The sequence below is a fragment of the Trachurus trachurus genome (assembly GCF_905171665.1).
Source record: "Trachurus trachurus genome assembly, chromosome: 9".
NCBI lineage: Eukaryota > Metazoa > Chordata > Actinopteri > Carangiformes > Carangidae > Trachurus > Trachurus trachurus.
In genome coordinates this window covers 12,426,173-12,441,390 of record NC_139895.1, presented here as the reverse complement: position 1 = coordinate 12,441,390, position 15,218 = coordinate 12,426,173, and the positions used below count along the sequence as shown (strand labels likewise).

At 40.9% G+C, this 15,218-nt stretch overlaps 1 protein-coding gene across 1 annotated transcript in view; it reads right to left on the bottom strand.

Moving 5' to 3' along the window:
* Window positions 1–360: 360 nt before the first annotated feature.
* The window catches only part of LOC310992017 (protein unc-13 homolog B-like), a gene marked incomplete at its 3' end in the record, with an annotated part of 189,869 nt that continues 175,011 nt past the window's right edge, over window positions 361–15,218 (bottom strand). Inside the window, exons 32-41 of the mRNA XM_083979974.1 lie at window positions 10,693–10,781; window positions 10,459–10,596; window positions 8,633–8,756; window positions 5,358–5,402; window positions 4,969–5,040; window positions 4,191–4,338; window positions 3,425–3,481; window positions 3,011–3,094; window positions 1,123–1,282; window positions 361–643 (exon numbers count right to left, since the gene is read on the bottom strand). Coding sequence (XP_083836100.1) covers window positions 361–643; window positions 1,123–1,282; window positions 3,011–3,094; window positions 3,425–3,481; window positions 4,191–4,338; window positions 4,969–5,040; window positions 5,358–5,402; window positions 8,633–8,756; window positions 10,459–10,596; window positions 10,693–10,781 — 1,200 coding nt within the window. The remainder of the gene's footprint in view (window positions 644–1,122; window positions 1,283–3,010; window positions 3,095–3,424; window positions 3,482–4,190; window positions 4,339–4,968; window positions 5,041–5,357; window positions 5,403–8,632; window positions 8,757–10,458; window positions 10,597–10,692; window positions 10,782–15,218) is intronic.

Sequence of the window (15,218 nt, the reverse complement as noted above, 5' to 3'; positions counted from 1 at the left end):
TGTTGTTATCGGCTACAATAGGTATTCCCAGCTCAGTTTTCAACTTCCGAGGTGAAATTGAACGCAGCGTGAGCTCCGTTGATGGCCGACAGATTTAATTGGCCAAGAATTAAATCATCTTTACAGTTTAGAAACTGATTTTTTAAAACCTTTTGAGAAATCCTCTCCTTCCAAACTGCACCTATCGAATTAAATACGTCTCTTGATGAATATTCAACCTCCTGTGTCCCTCTCCTCCATGTTCATTGTCGCTCCGAGGCTTCGATGGTCTGTGTTAACCGACAGTGACAGTGCTCCTGCAGCGTTTTCTAACCCGTTACCCCACAGTGCGGCGGCGGTGGTGCTGGGCCGCGCCCCGCCTCATCTGCCCTCCTCTGCAGGACGCACTTCAGACTTGAGCTTGACGAACTCCTTGGCGACCTCGTCGGCGGGTCGCTGGGACAGGATGCGCATCACCGTCATGCCCGTCTCGTCCGTGTGGAGGCGCGGCCCGATGGGACACCAGCACACGCAGGTCTTGCGGTCGGCGATGTCGCGCAGCTGGACCACGGCCACGCCCACCACCCGGTCCGCACGGCCGAAGCAGTAGTCCTTCACCGTCACCTGGAGCTCGTAGCAGTCTGGAGACTCTTTACCCAGGATGCTGCGGGGCAGAGGGGCAAATAGAAACTTTTAATTACTGTCTTTTAATTACTCTTTTTTTTTTTATGCATGTTTATTGTTCTTCAAAATGGAAAACAGACAAACAGATAATAGAAAAAAAAGACCCCCACCCCAAAATCTTACAAATAAAACATGAACAGGATCAGCACATCATAAGTAAAGGCCAATAAAATAAACATACACATTTAAAAAACTGTACAAAGTGAAGAGTAAAATGAGAGATACACACAGCAAGCTGTTTCACAGTGATCGACACATTAGTCCTTGAAACAGTTGCAGCACACGGTCCCACATCTTTTCATTCACGTCTCCCCTGTCTTCGTTATAAAGTCTCAGTTTCTCCAGGTGAAGCATATTTGCCATTTGGTGCAATGTCCGACCTCCGTTCCCAGGATTACTGCATCTTTTAATTTAAGGAGTAAAAGTAAAAAAAAAACACAACAACAAAAAAACACTTACAACTGGAAAGACTCGTTGAACTTCGCCGTCCAGCTGTTGTTCTTGGACTTTGTGGTGAACTTGCGCTTCTTGTCGGCGAGGAAGGGACCGACCATGGAGACCTCGACGAAAGGACGGAACATGCCGGACGTCTGCCACTTCATGTCGTTCACCGCGATGACTGATGGGATGGAGGGATGAGAGAGAGAGAGAGAGAGAGATCTTATATCAGAGGTTTAAGGTCAGAAGAGGTCAATCTCTCGCAGATTGTATATGAGGTCTATGTAGATTGATGGAGAAAAACGCAGTCTATATTGATCTGAAGTGACATCCCTGCCAAATTCATTTTTGTTTTTGTGAATCTATTTTAGTCTTAGTTAGTTTTTTTGCAGCCAGTTTACAGTACCTGTCTGCATATCTGTTTTAAAGAGGAGCTATGCAAGTCTGGTCGCTTTTCCTCTGTTTTGCTAAACTCCTCCTGGCCATGTGCATTTGTTTTTAACAAAGAAGGTGAAAAATCAATACATGTAGTGGTAGATAACGTTATATATCATATACAATGTTACAACGTGTATATTTGTGTAGTTTAATTTGTAATAAACAAAAGATTACAGGTTACGGAGCGCGTTTGTGTTGCCATGAGACGCCAGGTGGAAGGCAGAGAGCTCGAAACAAGTTACAAGTTATGTAGTTATCACAACTACTCTGGAGCTTTTTAATTAAAGGGATAGTTCACCCTAGAATGATATTTCGCTCATTATCTACTCACCCTCATGTTGACTAAGGGCTGGAAGAATTATCAGAGTCCACCGTCCCTTCTCTTAGTTACAGGGGGTCTCGGCGTAGCAGTGAATTTCAATGCAACGGTTGCAAAGGGACACCGGAGCTCTTCGTAAAAAAACACACACAAAAAAACATCCAAATACCTCCATGATGCTCGTATGTAATGTCCGTCTTGTGCTGAAGCCCCAAATTGCGTAATTGTCCCGAAAAAAATTAAATAAGTCTATATTTTAAGCTTGTTTGTAGCGGAAGCTTCTCGTCTTCTTCTTCTTCTCCTCTTCCTGGTCCGTCCAAATATCGCGTGATTCGCAGTAACCGCACTGACGCCGGCGCAAATCACGCGATATTTGGACGGACCAGGAAGAGAAGAAGAAGAAGAAGACGAGAAGCTTCCGCTACAAACAAGCTTAAAATATAGACTTATTTAATTTTTTTCGGGACAATTACGCAATTTGGGGCTTCAGCACAAGACGGACATTACATACGAGCATCATGGAGGTATTTGGATGTTTTTTTGTGTGTGTTTTTTTACGAAGAGCTCCGGTGTCCCTTTGCAACCGTTGCATTGAAATTCACTGCTACGCCGAGACCCCCTGTAACTAAGAGAAGGGACGGTGGACTCTGATAATTCTTCCAGCCCTTAGTCAACATGAGGGTGAGTAGATAATGAGCGAAATATCATTCTAGGGTGAACTATCCCTTTAAGGTAAAAATGTAATAAGTTCCTCTTTAATGTAAAGGGAGAAACAGAAATATTTCTTCCCATATTCATTGTTTGAAGGTATTCCATCATAGTACATTTGATTATTTTTTTGTCTATATTCAGTAAGAAAAATGTGAAATATTCTGACAACAAACACCTTGTTATTAAACTTGCCGACAAAAACTGATTCTTAAAGTCCCCCTAAAGAGGCATTTTAAATTTGTAAAAATGCTATGCTATGACTATTTTTTTTATTAAAATTGCTTTCCCACAAAAAAGTTGTTTAAAAAAACTCTCAAAGCGGCTAAAAACACGTCTACTATTTCTAGTAGTATGAGTCTATTTCCAATCAACAGTACGGTTCTTTAAAAGTTTAATTAAGTTGGTGAGTGTTTGTGTCTGTAGATCTCCGGTGTGTCTCACCTCTGACGGTGACCTTCCGTTCTTTCCCGAGCATCAAGTCGATCTGCAGCATGGCCTCTCCGATCGGCTTCTCCACCCCCGAACCTGCAGCGACAACAGCAACAGGAACATCTTTAAAACCTCTCTGTCGTGTTTCAGTCTTATCTTATCTTGATCTTCCTGCTGCTGCGTTTTATTATCTCATAGTTCAGCTTTAATTTTTTACAAAGGCTGATCGTGATAATCCGACGCTCCACCATGTTTCACACTGTTATATATTTAGTATCTAATAAAGAGATTATTCCTGAGTTTCTACTCAGATCAAAAACAGAGAAAGGAGGATAAAACAGCTCAACAGATGAATCAGTTTCAGTGTCAGTTCAGATCTATTTTTCTACTATGAATCCTAAAATGAATCTCGTCAGTGAAACTCACCTCTGTCTGGTCGAATCTTCTCATTGCCAGTGATTCTGATGCCCATCCCATCATGCACTGAGAAGACAGAAAAAGAAGAGACTCAGTGAACTTTTCTATTGATTTCTATCTATCTGATTCTTTAAAGGGATAGTTCAACGTTTTGGCAAATTGGCCCATTGCCATAATCGCTATAGTCTTAGGAGCTGCTCAGAGCTACGCTACGGAGGCTCATGGGATTTCTTGGTTTCCCTCATCAAACTCATCAAATACACAATCCAACAACTCCAAAACGCTCTGGTGGACAAGTTGTGACCTGCACATTCACCACGCTATGAGATGATAACAGAACGTTACCAGACAGAGTTGTTCTAGAGGTAAATGCAGAAACTGCTTGATGAAAAACTGCCCCTGAAGGTAACGCACATCAGCGGTTTTGCATGGATTTGCCGCTAAAACAACTCTGTCTGGTAACGTTCTGTTATTATCTCATAGTGTGGTGAATGTGCAGGTCACAACTTGTCCACCAGAGCGTTTTGGAGTTGCTGGATTGTGTATTTGATGAGTTTGATGAGGGAAACCAAGAAATCCCATTAGCCTCCGTAGCTTAGCTTTGAGCAGCTCGCAGCTCTGCTCTGCCGTTCTAAAAATAGCTTGCACCGAAAATTAAAGGTAACAAACCTACTGCTATGACTATAGGGATTATGGCAATGGGCCAATTTGCCAAAATGTTGAACTATCCCTTTAAGGCCTTTATATTGTGCATGCAGTGTGTGTGTGTGGTCACCCTGGGAGTGCTGTGTGGTGACGAAGGTCTTGATGAGGGCGTCGGTGCTCTGAGAGTACAGGGACAGAGCGTAACGCAGCGACGCCAGCTCAGGACTTTTCTCCACAAACGCCTTCTTCAGCCCGTTTCCTCCGGCGTGGAAATATTGCTGAAAGAAACGAGAGCGCCACAAACAAGGTGAGAAAATCATATTACATATTAAATAAATCAAAGTAACAGGTCAGATAATAATCGTAGAGCAGATTAATGCAACTGTACTGTATATTGTTTTGTATTTAAATGACAAAGAGCTGCGTTAAAAATGTATCAAGATTAGAAATAATTGCAGTAAAAGAGAGTATCATAGATATGTAAAAGTATTTCATGTCTGAATATTGTAACGAAATAAAATATTACATATAAAATATATTGAAAATGTGAAAAAAAAACCTTTTAGGAGAGCGAAATTTAAGACAATAATTACTTCCCTATTTTATTTATATATGATTTACTCTAATAAGTAACATGCAAGTGATTAAAACTCATATCTAAATTTACATATTCAATTTCTCTAACACATATTACATTAAAATTTGCTTATTATTACGTGTAAGTATATATTTATCCTCTTCCTGTTCTCTATTCTTGTAACACAGATTTCCCTCTAGAGATCAATAAAGTATCTGACTCTGGTTATGATATCTAATCATTTTATGATTATTGTCTTACATATATTTCTTTAATGCCTAAGAATCAAATCAATGAGATAAATTTTGATGATATTTTTTCGTCCAATCACCTTGATCGTCTCCAGCCCTGCGTCGATGATCACACACTGTTTGGGCGTCAGGGTTTTGGCTTCACCTCCTCCCTGCAACGACCAGAGTTCACACATTCACATGAGACAAGAGTTTCCTCACAGCAGCAGAAACAGCAGCGACGCTCAAAATATATAAAGCCCGAAGCAGGAAACTGACGTTATGCAGCAGCTGACTGAGTCTAATGAGACGTCACCATGATACAACAACTTCTACACCCAGGGTCTCTGCGGCTGAATTTGTTTCTTCTCAAGCAGTTTTTGAAACAGTTTGAAAAATCTTAAAAAGCTTAAAAAGATAAACTGGATGATGATAAACACGTAGCGTCTCAGCCATGAACAGGTGATGCTTCTTTATATGTGAGTCTCACCTTGAGACTTGAGAGTCCTTTAGCTGCTGTGAGGAGTTGGGCTCCCTGCAGAGAGAGAGAGAGAGAGAGAAAGAAAGAGAGAAAGAAAGGTGATGAATGATTTTCAATTTTATTATAAACCACATTTCTCACAATTTGTGAAGAAGAGGAAACAAGCTGTTTGCAGGTTTAACACACCTACTGACGCCCACCACTAGATGGCGGCAGAGCGCTGACTTTGGTCTCAATAGGGCATTATTACTAGATTATACACCGCACATGCCCTTATAATCATCATGGAGGAAGTGACATAATCTGTGCCCATGTTACATTCACTTGGATTATTTTAGTCGAAGTTAAAGTGCATTTACAGAAACACTAAATGAACATTGTGACACACACAGTCAGTAGGTGTACATACTAAAGGAATAGTTCACCAAAAAATGAAATTCATTCTGCTGCAATCCAAGTGTCCTGAAGGGATATAGTCCAGAGTTTACTCGAAGCAACGTCATTTAGGACATTTTTACAGCCTAAACAGTCCTGTATTGAATTTCCTTTAATGTGTGTGACTTCTGTTGCTTGTTGAGTGAAAACTGTTGCTGCCGCTGTTTAAGCAGCTGATTTTCAGATGCTGGAGTGTCCTTGAATGCACTGTCCAGGAGAGGTTGTTTTGTTTTTTTTACACATTTTATCAAAATGGACAGAAATAATAAGTTACAGTCGATCTGTAACAACGGGGTTGCTAAACAGAGGAGCTGTCAGAGTAGCTCTGCTGTTCCTCTCTCTTCAGCCTGATGTTTGGCTGTACTTTGTACAAAAATGGTTCAATATTAGTGAAGATCTAACCTCCATCTGAGCCCCAATCAGCTGTTCAGCGCGTGTGTGTTTTATAAGGGTAAATCGATTCGGGATAGTTGTTTGTATGTTTATATTTGGTTGTAAATTGATTTACAGTATGAAGCTGTTTAATTTATTAATAGATAAGTAAGAAAGCGGTAGGGTCATTTAAGTTTTACTTCTACCTGCTCCTTTTCGGACACTGTTCTTTTGTTTGTGTTCTGTTTTTTGTTATTAATTTTAATTTTTTTTTAATGTTTGAAATAAAATAAATTCATTCATTCAAAAAACAAAAACACAAAACACTGATGTCCTCTCAACGATAGAGGATCAGGTTGCTGCCTCTCACAGACATTCAATAGAACAATATAATCTTATCAGTTAACAGTGAGAGTTGTTTGCAGCAGCTGAACAACACGACGCTGTGTACGGAAGCCTGTGAGGGTGCACAGAGAGACGGAGGAAACCTTAACAAAAAAATAGATTTTTTAAGTTCATAAATCGATTTTTTCCCCACCCCTAAAGTACTGTGGATGTTATTTGTCCTTAATGGATAAAAACATGCACAAATATTCTCTTTGTGTTTGTCTGTGAGCTGTGGATGATCAGTCACAGCTGGACCAGAACCTCATCATCATCATCATCATCATCATCATCATCATCATCATCATCATCATCACACAGTTGTGCTTCGCTCTCAGGCCTCAGCGGTGACACTTCAGCAACAGGAGACACTTTGTCACATCCTCAAAGCAGCAGTGTGAAGATTAAGAATTAGCCTAACATTTTACACTTCAAAGTGTGTTTAGGTGTCCTGGGGAATAATACCACGCCCGACGGCTTCATGTATGAAGCTCAGGAGGGAAAAACCTGCATGAAACCCGATCAACGGCCTCCGGTTAATGTCACTTCGGTCGGCGTCGGCCTTGATCCGAAGACGACCAAGAGAGACCAAAACCTGATCTGTAACTAGTCTGATCTGTTCTCTGCTCCGGGCAAAGAACACATCTATAGAACGAATCGCCTTCTTGTTTAACTAGGCTACTTCCGGGTAGAAAACCACCAAACCAGCAGTTTAGTTATGTTTTTCACACCGTTTAGACAAATCTGAAATTAAAGAAACATTTCTGTGTGCACGAGCAAAGCAGTTTTGTGTTGCTATGTGTGGTATTTATTCAGTTTTGGGGGAATTACGGTGTCTAGAAAGTATCAGTGGCTCAGGCAGCTGACAGGGACAGCTAATGGCGGTAGTTAAGCTAACAGCCGGAGCTAAGCTAACATCAGCACGTCAACTGTTAAAACCCTCCCGTTGAGATAGCGAAACTCTTGTCCGTCACTACACTGCAAAAACTCAAAATCTTTCCAAGAATATTTGTTGTATTTCTCATCAAAATGTCTAATTTCTAGTTCAAACTAATCTCTTTCCACTTAAAATAACACTCATCACATTAAAAAGTAGCTTAAAGCAGAAGTAAGTGATATATTTGTGTTAATATAAGTCTTAAATAGTTATATCTTCCGACAGCAATCACTTACATAGAGTGTTTGGACTGAAACACGGGTCTGTCAGTCCCTCTGCTCTGCTCTGAGCCGAAGAGAAAACATTTATCGTATCCTACAGTTTTTATCCAATGAGGAGAGAGAACGGCATGCAGGGCTGTGTGTGCAGCCAAGGAACGCCGTGAATGTGGTGACGTAGCGACGAGGACTGTTATGGTGCGTTCAAGGAAACTCGTATTTTTCCGACCGTGAAGTGGTACCAGTTCGATCTGGTACGAGTTCACCGGTCGGAAGTTACGAGTGGCCGTTATAGTGACTTTCACCGGTAAAACAGGTCGGAAAAACACGAGTGGGTTGCCTGGAACGCTACAAAGTCGTAAGTTGTGACTTGAAGCTGTAATTTACGATTTCAAAAGCCTGCCTGGAACGCAGCATTAGCGAAAACGACCGGATCACTTACTTCTGCTTTAAATGTTTTTAGACAGTTTTTTTGTGCTTGTAATAAGAAAGAAAAACTTGCTCCACTATCAGATTTTTCTACTGTACTTATTTCAAGTGAAAATATGCTTGAAAGAAGTAAAAAAGTGTCTGAAAACAAGCTACTTTTTAATGTGATGAGTGTTATTTTAAGTAGAATTAGATTTGTTTTGACTAGAAATTACATTTTGACTAGAAAAAAGACAAATATTCTTGGTAAGATATTGAGTTTTTGCAGTGTACCGTCGGCATGCTGGTTTTCTACCCAGAAGTAGCTACATGTAAACAATACGGCGACTGAGTTGCATTGTGGGTAATGAAGTCAACCATATCTGTGGTTGTGCAGCATTAAAACCGTCCATCATGAGTCTGACGGTTCTCTCTGATGGTTCAGGACTGGGTTTACATCTCATATGGGTTCATGGTTCTGGTTTTGGGTTGGGAGACGGGGAGAGAGAGGGGCTGGTTGTCATGGTTACCAGGCTGTCGTTGCTCTGAGGCAGGACGATGGTCTTCTCCAGGCTGCTCAGGACGATCTTCCACAGATCCTTCAGGATCCTCTTCAGCACCGTCTTCTCACAGATGTCGGCGAAGATGCTGAGACTGGATGAGACAACAAAACAAGCAGTTAAACATTCAGAGGACGTTGAAGGGAGACATACACACACAAACACAAACACACACGGTTCTGGTAAATGGATGAATAGTTTAAAAAAGATATATTGTCAAGACTTTTGTTATTTAAATTATTTTATTATTATTTGTGAGTCTGAATAATGTATTCAAGGGTTTCTGTACCTCCACATTTTATTCTGAAAAGCTATTTGTAAGTCCGTGCAGCTTCTGGTTTTGTTTGATCATGGCAGTAGTTTATATCCAGGTCTTAGACAGAAGCACACAGCCCATTGGTAAGTAGCAGCGGCTAACTGGAAAGTAGCCTGCTAACAATGTTTATCTTGTGTTGTGTTGATGTTTACCGCACTGTTAGGCAGTCATCCTCTAATAAGAGTGTTACTTAGCATTTGTGGTTAGCGCTCGGCTTTTTATTGAAAACTTAAAGTAGTAGTAGTTTAGAGGTTAGCCTATAGTTATATTGATATTAATATATGTAACCTTTTGTATTTGATTTGATTGTTCCAGGTTTATGACCTGTGGTCATAAAAACAAAAGAAGACAAAGGACAAACGCGAGTTGTAGCATTTGTGTGCTTCCTGTCAAGCCTTTTCGTAAAACACATAGATGTATTTATTTTCTTGAATGTGACAGTTTTAGCTTTATAAATCCTAAGGACTCTGCTGAGGAACAGACTGAACAATGAGTCCAAACCTCTCTGCTTTGGATTCAGATTTCTTGGAGGTTTTCTTGGAGGAGATTCATCTTGATATTTAACATTTCACACTGAACGCAGAGAAAATAACAGATAACACGGAGAGATAAATGAAGACGCCTCCAGCTGTTTACCAACGCTACGTGTGTGAAACCTTGAGACGGTTGTTCAGAGTGAAACAGATGAGATCAAGACGCAGAATGTGAAAAAATCACCACATATAAAGAGAGAAGGTCACAGTCATCACTAAAGAGTGATAAATTCATGTATACTGGAGACTAAATGGAGCAATTTACTAAACATAATAAACACCACAAGTCTCAGAGTTTAGTCTCTGGCAAACGTCCTTCAATAAATTATTAGCTGTGTAAAGTAAAGTTGCGTCTAAGTTACTTTGAAGTGTTGAAATACACTGTTTATGTTTGATTTTCTGTTTCTACCTGTTCATGTTCTGCACCTTTGCTGCAGGACAAGAGCTTTAAATGTCACGTAATGATACTGAATTCATGTTTTTTACTTTGTTTCTGAATCACAATTTAAAAAATCTGTGTTAGCTTCACTTCCTCCTCTCATTCATCAAGAAAACTTTGGGTTTTCACGCCTTTATAGCTGCTCTACTTTCCATTTTGTTGGCTCTCCGACTTTTTTAGGGGCCACACAACTACTCCTTAATGTTTTAACCGCGCTAATGAAAACAAAGACAGATTTTAGCTGTTGTGCATCAGCAGCGTCACCGAGTAAATACCCTAATACTGATCCTAAGTAAAGATAAAACTAATCATTGATGGTTTGGTGCTTCATTCATTGATCCAAATATTGACCCAGTTTCTTCTGTGTCTGGATTTTAAAAAAAAAAGGGACGGAGGCTTAAATCCTTCAGAAGCGGCTGATGCATCACAGATTAGTTCGTTAATGCCATCAGTGGTGTCGTTAACGACGGAGCCTCTGCCTTTGTGTTGCAGCAGCAGCTCGACTCACTTCCCATCCAGGAACTCCATGAGCGGCCTCAGCATGTTGTCAGCGTCTGCCTCCGCTGTGTTGTGGTTGGGGGGCCCTTTGATCTGGTAGAGGATCTCAGCCATCTGACGCATGCAGCCGTTGATACGAGACTGGAAGCTGCAGGGAGAGAAGGAGGAGGCTGATGTAAACCTCTGCCTCTGTGTGTGTGTGTGTGTGAATGTGTGTCTGTGTGTATGTGTGTGTGTGTGTTACCTCCTGGCGAACACGGTGCTGAAGTTGTCCAGGACGGTGCTGAGCTTCACCTGCAGCTCGTTGAGGATGTTCGCTGCCTCTGTATCCAGCTACGACACACACAGACACACACACACACACACAAAGTAGAAGGAGGAAGAAGGAGATAAGAGGTTATTTTTACTCGGCTGCTCGGAGCTGAAGTGTTCAGTGACTCCTGTTTTTCTCTGAACTAGATTCACTTCCAACAGTGTTTTCCAATCTGAACCTCTCTCACACTGCACACTACTCACAAATACATGTTAAATGTTCTTCTGTATTAGTGTGAGTGAATCCTTCAGACATTTACACACATTCAGGGATGTGGAGCTTCATTTCTCGACTGTAATCAAACATAAAACTGGTTTGTCAAGAAGATGCTCCGAGGATCGAGTGAGATAATGTAACTGTTACATGTTGGAACAGGTGTTTTTTTAATTAAAATAACTGTCACCGTGACAATGAATCTGCACAAATTAGAAAAATTCAACATCTTTTGGACAAAACATATTGATTTTTAACTCAGAGCTGACAATCAATTCTAATATTTCATCACAAAGCGCATGGATGTCAATAATTAATCCCATATCTATCACATATTCTCTGCTCAAAATGCACTTTTAAGGTTTATTTTAAAGTTTTTCTAATTAAAGGACAAACATGCTGCTGTATTCAAACATGAACCAAAAACTATGACAGATATTGTCCAGAAACCCTCAAAGGCTTCACCTCAAATAAATATAATAACACGTCTGCTCCGTCTGAGTAGTGACTGTTCATCTCCTCAAACTACGGGTCGGCTCAAAGGACAAAATAACTCAAAATGTGTTAATTGTATGTGAAAAAAGAAAAAACTGTGGCCGTAAAATACATTTGCATAAATACATTAAGTCACATTAACTTTTAACAGCACTAGTTTTGACTGAATCTGACCATGTGCTACTTTAACTTCAACCCATCATACATGACAGACTCAGACTGGATATATAGGATACAGTATGAAGCTGCAGGTTTTTCCTGTTGAAACACTCGATGTAAAAGCTTTGATTTGCTCCGAAATATGACACAGCTGCATCCATGGACATCAGGGACCGACCACACAGTCCAACTTCAACCCTTAAAACTAATGAGTTTCTCTCCTGGTCCTGGGTCTAGTGATGCAACCGCTGCACCTTTTGGAGAAACTTGCAGGGAGAATAAATAACTAAAACCAAAGGAAGCTGCTTCTTTTTCCCTGTGAGCTCTGGTTCTTTTCCTCCAGTCAACTCAAACTGAAGCGACACAGTCGACACCAGCAGCTCGTCCTTTTGCATTTTCCTGATTCTAGAGCAGCAAAATAAACATGCATGAACCAGATGTTGCTGATCATTGAAAGAGTAAACACTCAGGGCTGCACACAGTTACAGTACGAGTGTGTGTATTAGCCTATGTGTGATGCAGATCAATAAACAGGAAAGAAACCGACTGAGACCCGGTGAACGGCTGCGACAGCGGCGGCGGTGATGACACATGAAGAGTTTGTAAGACATGAAGGGGGGGAAAAAAAACACGAGGAGCTCATTCAGGCTTCTTCAAACACATTCACCACCGGTGGCGTGTGAAAAAAAAGGAGCGTTTCAAGCTGTAAAGAGCGCGACATTTCCTGACCACCCCTCCTTCCCTCGAGCAGGTCCTCAAAAATACAACATGAGAGGCTGAAGGCGAGAGAGGGATGAAGGAGGAAAGTCTTTTTCTTTAAACTCTGGGAGCAGCGGGAGGCCGTCGCTCCTTCCTATGTCACTTCTCCTGAGTTAACTCCACTTGTGGAGTATACATAGGAAGCTCAACTCCAAGTTATTTATATAGAATAGAAACGTGGTGAGGAGGAGGAAGATGGCGTGGAAGACGTAAGATAAAGCTCTGTGTCCCTTCAACACCTTGAAGGGTTTTAGGCTACGATTACATGGAAATGATCTGAACAGAAAACGCAAAAGTGACGTTAGTAGAACAATTTTAATTGAACTATTATTAGTTATTGAACTGACAGAGACATTTGGGATGAAAAAAAGAAAGATGTCACTGCAGCTGTGGTCTTCACTGGTCTTGAAAAAAAAAAAACAGAGTCCAGCTTGACTGAGACCTTAAAAAATGTGAGATCGGTCTTGAGTACCACAACACTATCTAACACTCAGAGCAGGTGAAAGCCTTTGCTCTGAACAGACTCAGAGACAAACACCGTCGCCTCAGGGATTTCATTTGAACGGCTGCATTGTGTTGTGAAACTCTGAAACTCTCTAAAATAGTCAAAAGACCAAAGTTGTGCAGCAGTTTGACAGGTGAACAGATACAAGCTGTGATCTCTGAGTCCTTTTATACTGTTCATCCTTGCTGCTGTTTTCATACTTCCTCTGTGATGAGCCGTCTCTGCTGGACTGTGTGGGCGTGCACAGACCGACACGTCTCTCTTTTTTACTCAAACATTCATCCTTCTTATGGGACTGTGGGGATCTTATGTAATTAACCGACTGAGCTCCGAGGTCTAATCACTCAGAATAACTTGGATACACACGGCTTTTAATCCTCAAACATGTTGAATTGAATCCTTGGTGATCGGGAGGATTCAACATTTATCTTTTTCACTTTTTCATCTAAGAGTTACTGCAACAAAAAAAAACTGGAGCTAAACAAAGTGCTGCCCCCTGCTGGTGTTGCAGCCTGTGAGATGAAATGAGCCGGTAAAGCAGCTCCTGAGGGCTGAAACTCATCAGTATGCTGGATGTGAAAGCGAGTGCCACATGTTGTAATAGCCAAATGGCTGCAGGATGAGACATCAGGAGGAGTCAGTGTGGAAAGTGTGCCATCGATAACTGTGGAACTGTGTTATTAGATGGAAGACGGTGGGCAGGCTGCCATTACACCTAATTGGACTAAAGGAGGGCTGTGACTTTCAAGTGACAGTGTTTTATACTGTCTTACATTTTAATTGAGAAAAGACCGTCCAACTCTGCCGCTTCAGAGCGAGCGAGTTCTTGGTCCAGATCCAAAAAGTGTCCCAGAGCCCGACTGTGTTTTATATGAGCTGCTCGTGTCAAGTGCAGTCGGACATCTTTATGGATATCTGAAGGTGACCGTGTGTGCACGAGTGGGACGCGTCCTTGGAGGACGAAGACTGGCTGAAGACAGGTGGATGAATAATGATCGGTGATGTATGCGTAACGGGGGGGAGAGTTCATCGAGTGGATGAGTTCGTGTCCGGGAAAATCTGGATCAGAAAGTTTCTAAAGGAGTTGTTTTGAAGCTCAGAGTGAGCTGCTTCACTGTCGCCGTCTTGGCAGATCCTGACTCCGCCCGCGTAGTCAGGATCTGGAAGATCTGGAAGTCCCAACTAATCTAAAAATGGGCAAAAAGGATGAGCATGTGTGGAGCCTTATACTTTGGTGTGCTCATACACATGTCACTCCAAGTGGCCACACCCTCAATTATGCAGAAATTTTAGCTTTAATTAAATCCAAACAGTTATTCAAAGAGGAAATTGGCTGTAGAGATCAAAACTGTTTTTTGTATCAGTCTGTATGTGTTTGTTTCTGCTGTAAAGTTGGATGTTTTTACAGTTGACCTATGGAGACAAATTCTAGTGGTCACTAGAGGAACTGTAGCTTTAATAACTATTTTATTAATCATAAATTAAGCATTATTAAATCCTCAATTCATCCTTTATAAAGCATTCTTCCAACACTGATTCTAATTAGTGTGTGGTTTTTCTTAAATGTGCAGCCAAAGAGTTTGTTAATCATTTACTGACACTTTATACATGATCTCATGAACCACTGACATGAAATAGCTGGTTTATAATTGATTTATAAATTTATAAATGCATATTCTCATCCATCATCAAGTGTGGAAATACAATAATTAAACACATTGTAGATGAGATGTAACTGTGTGCACAGAGTATCACTGTCAAATGAATGCTTTATAGTATTAATAATGCTTTATAAATACTTATTGTGTGTACCTGTAGCTGTAGTGCAGTATTAGCAAGTTTTGCTACTTCATACATATCATTAATAAAAAAAAATGAAACATGTTTTCAGGCTTGTGTTATTTTGGTTCCTATAGAAAAACAGCATCTGTTGGTTCATTATATGTTTGCATGTTAAACATCTCCATACAACCAGGCAACGTTCACACCTCAGAGCTGCTTCACCTCCTCCACTCATTCAGTTCTTCCTCAATACTCTAAGAGGAGGAAGGAAATGAATGAAGAAGAAAAGCATACACATGCACAAACACACAGACACATGCATGTTAGCCTGACCAGAATCACAGCTTGAAATTAGCAGTGTCCTTTACAGGTGATACTGTAAGTGTCGGTGTGACTCTGTCTCAAACACACAACTGTACCTTCTTTGTTGCAGCTGTGGCTTCAGTCTTCACCGAAAACACACAGGAAGGAAAGAAAAAGAGAAAAGAAAAGAAAAGTAAAACGAAGAAGACAAAGTCACACAAACACAAAAGAAACACTACAG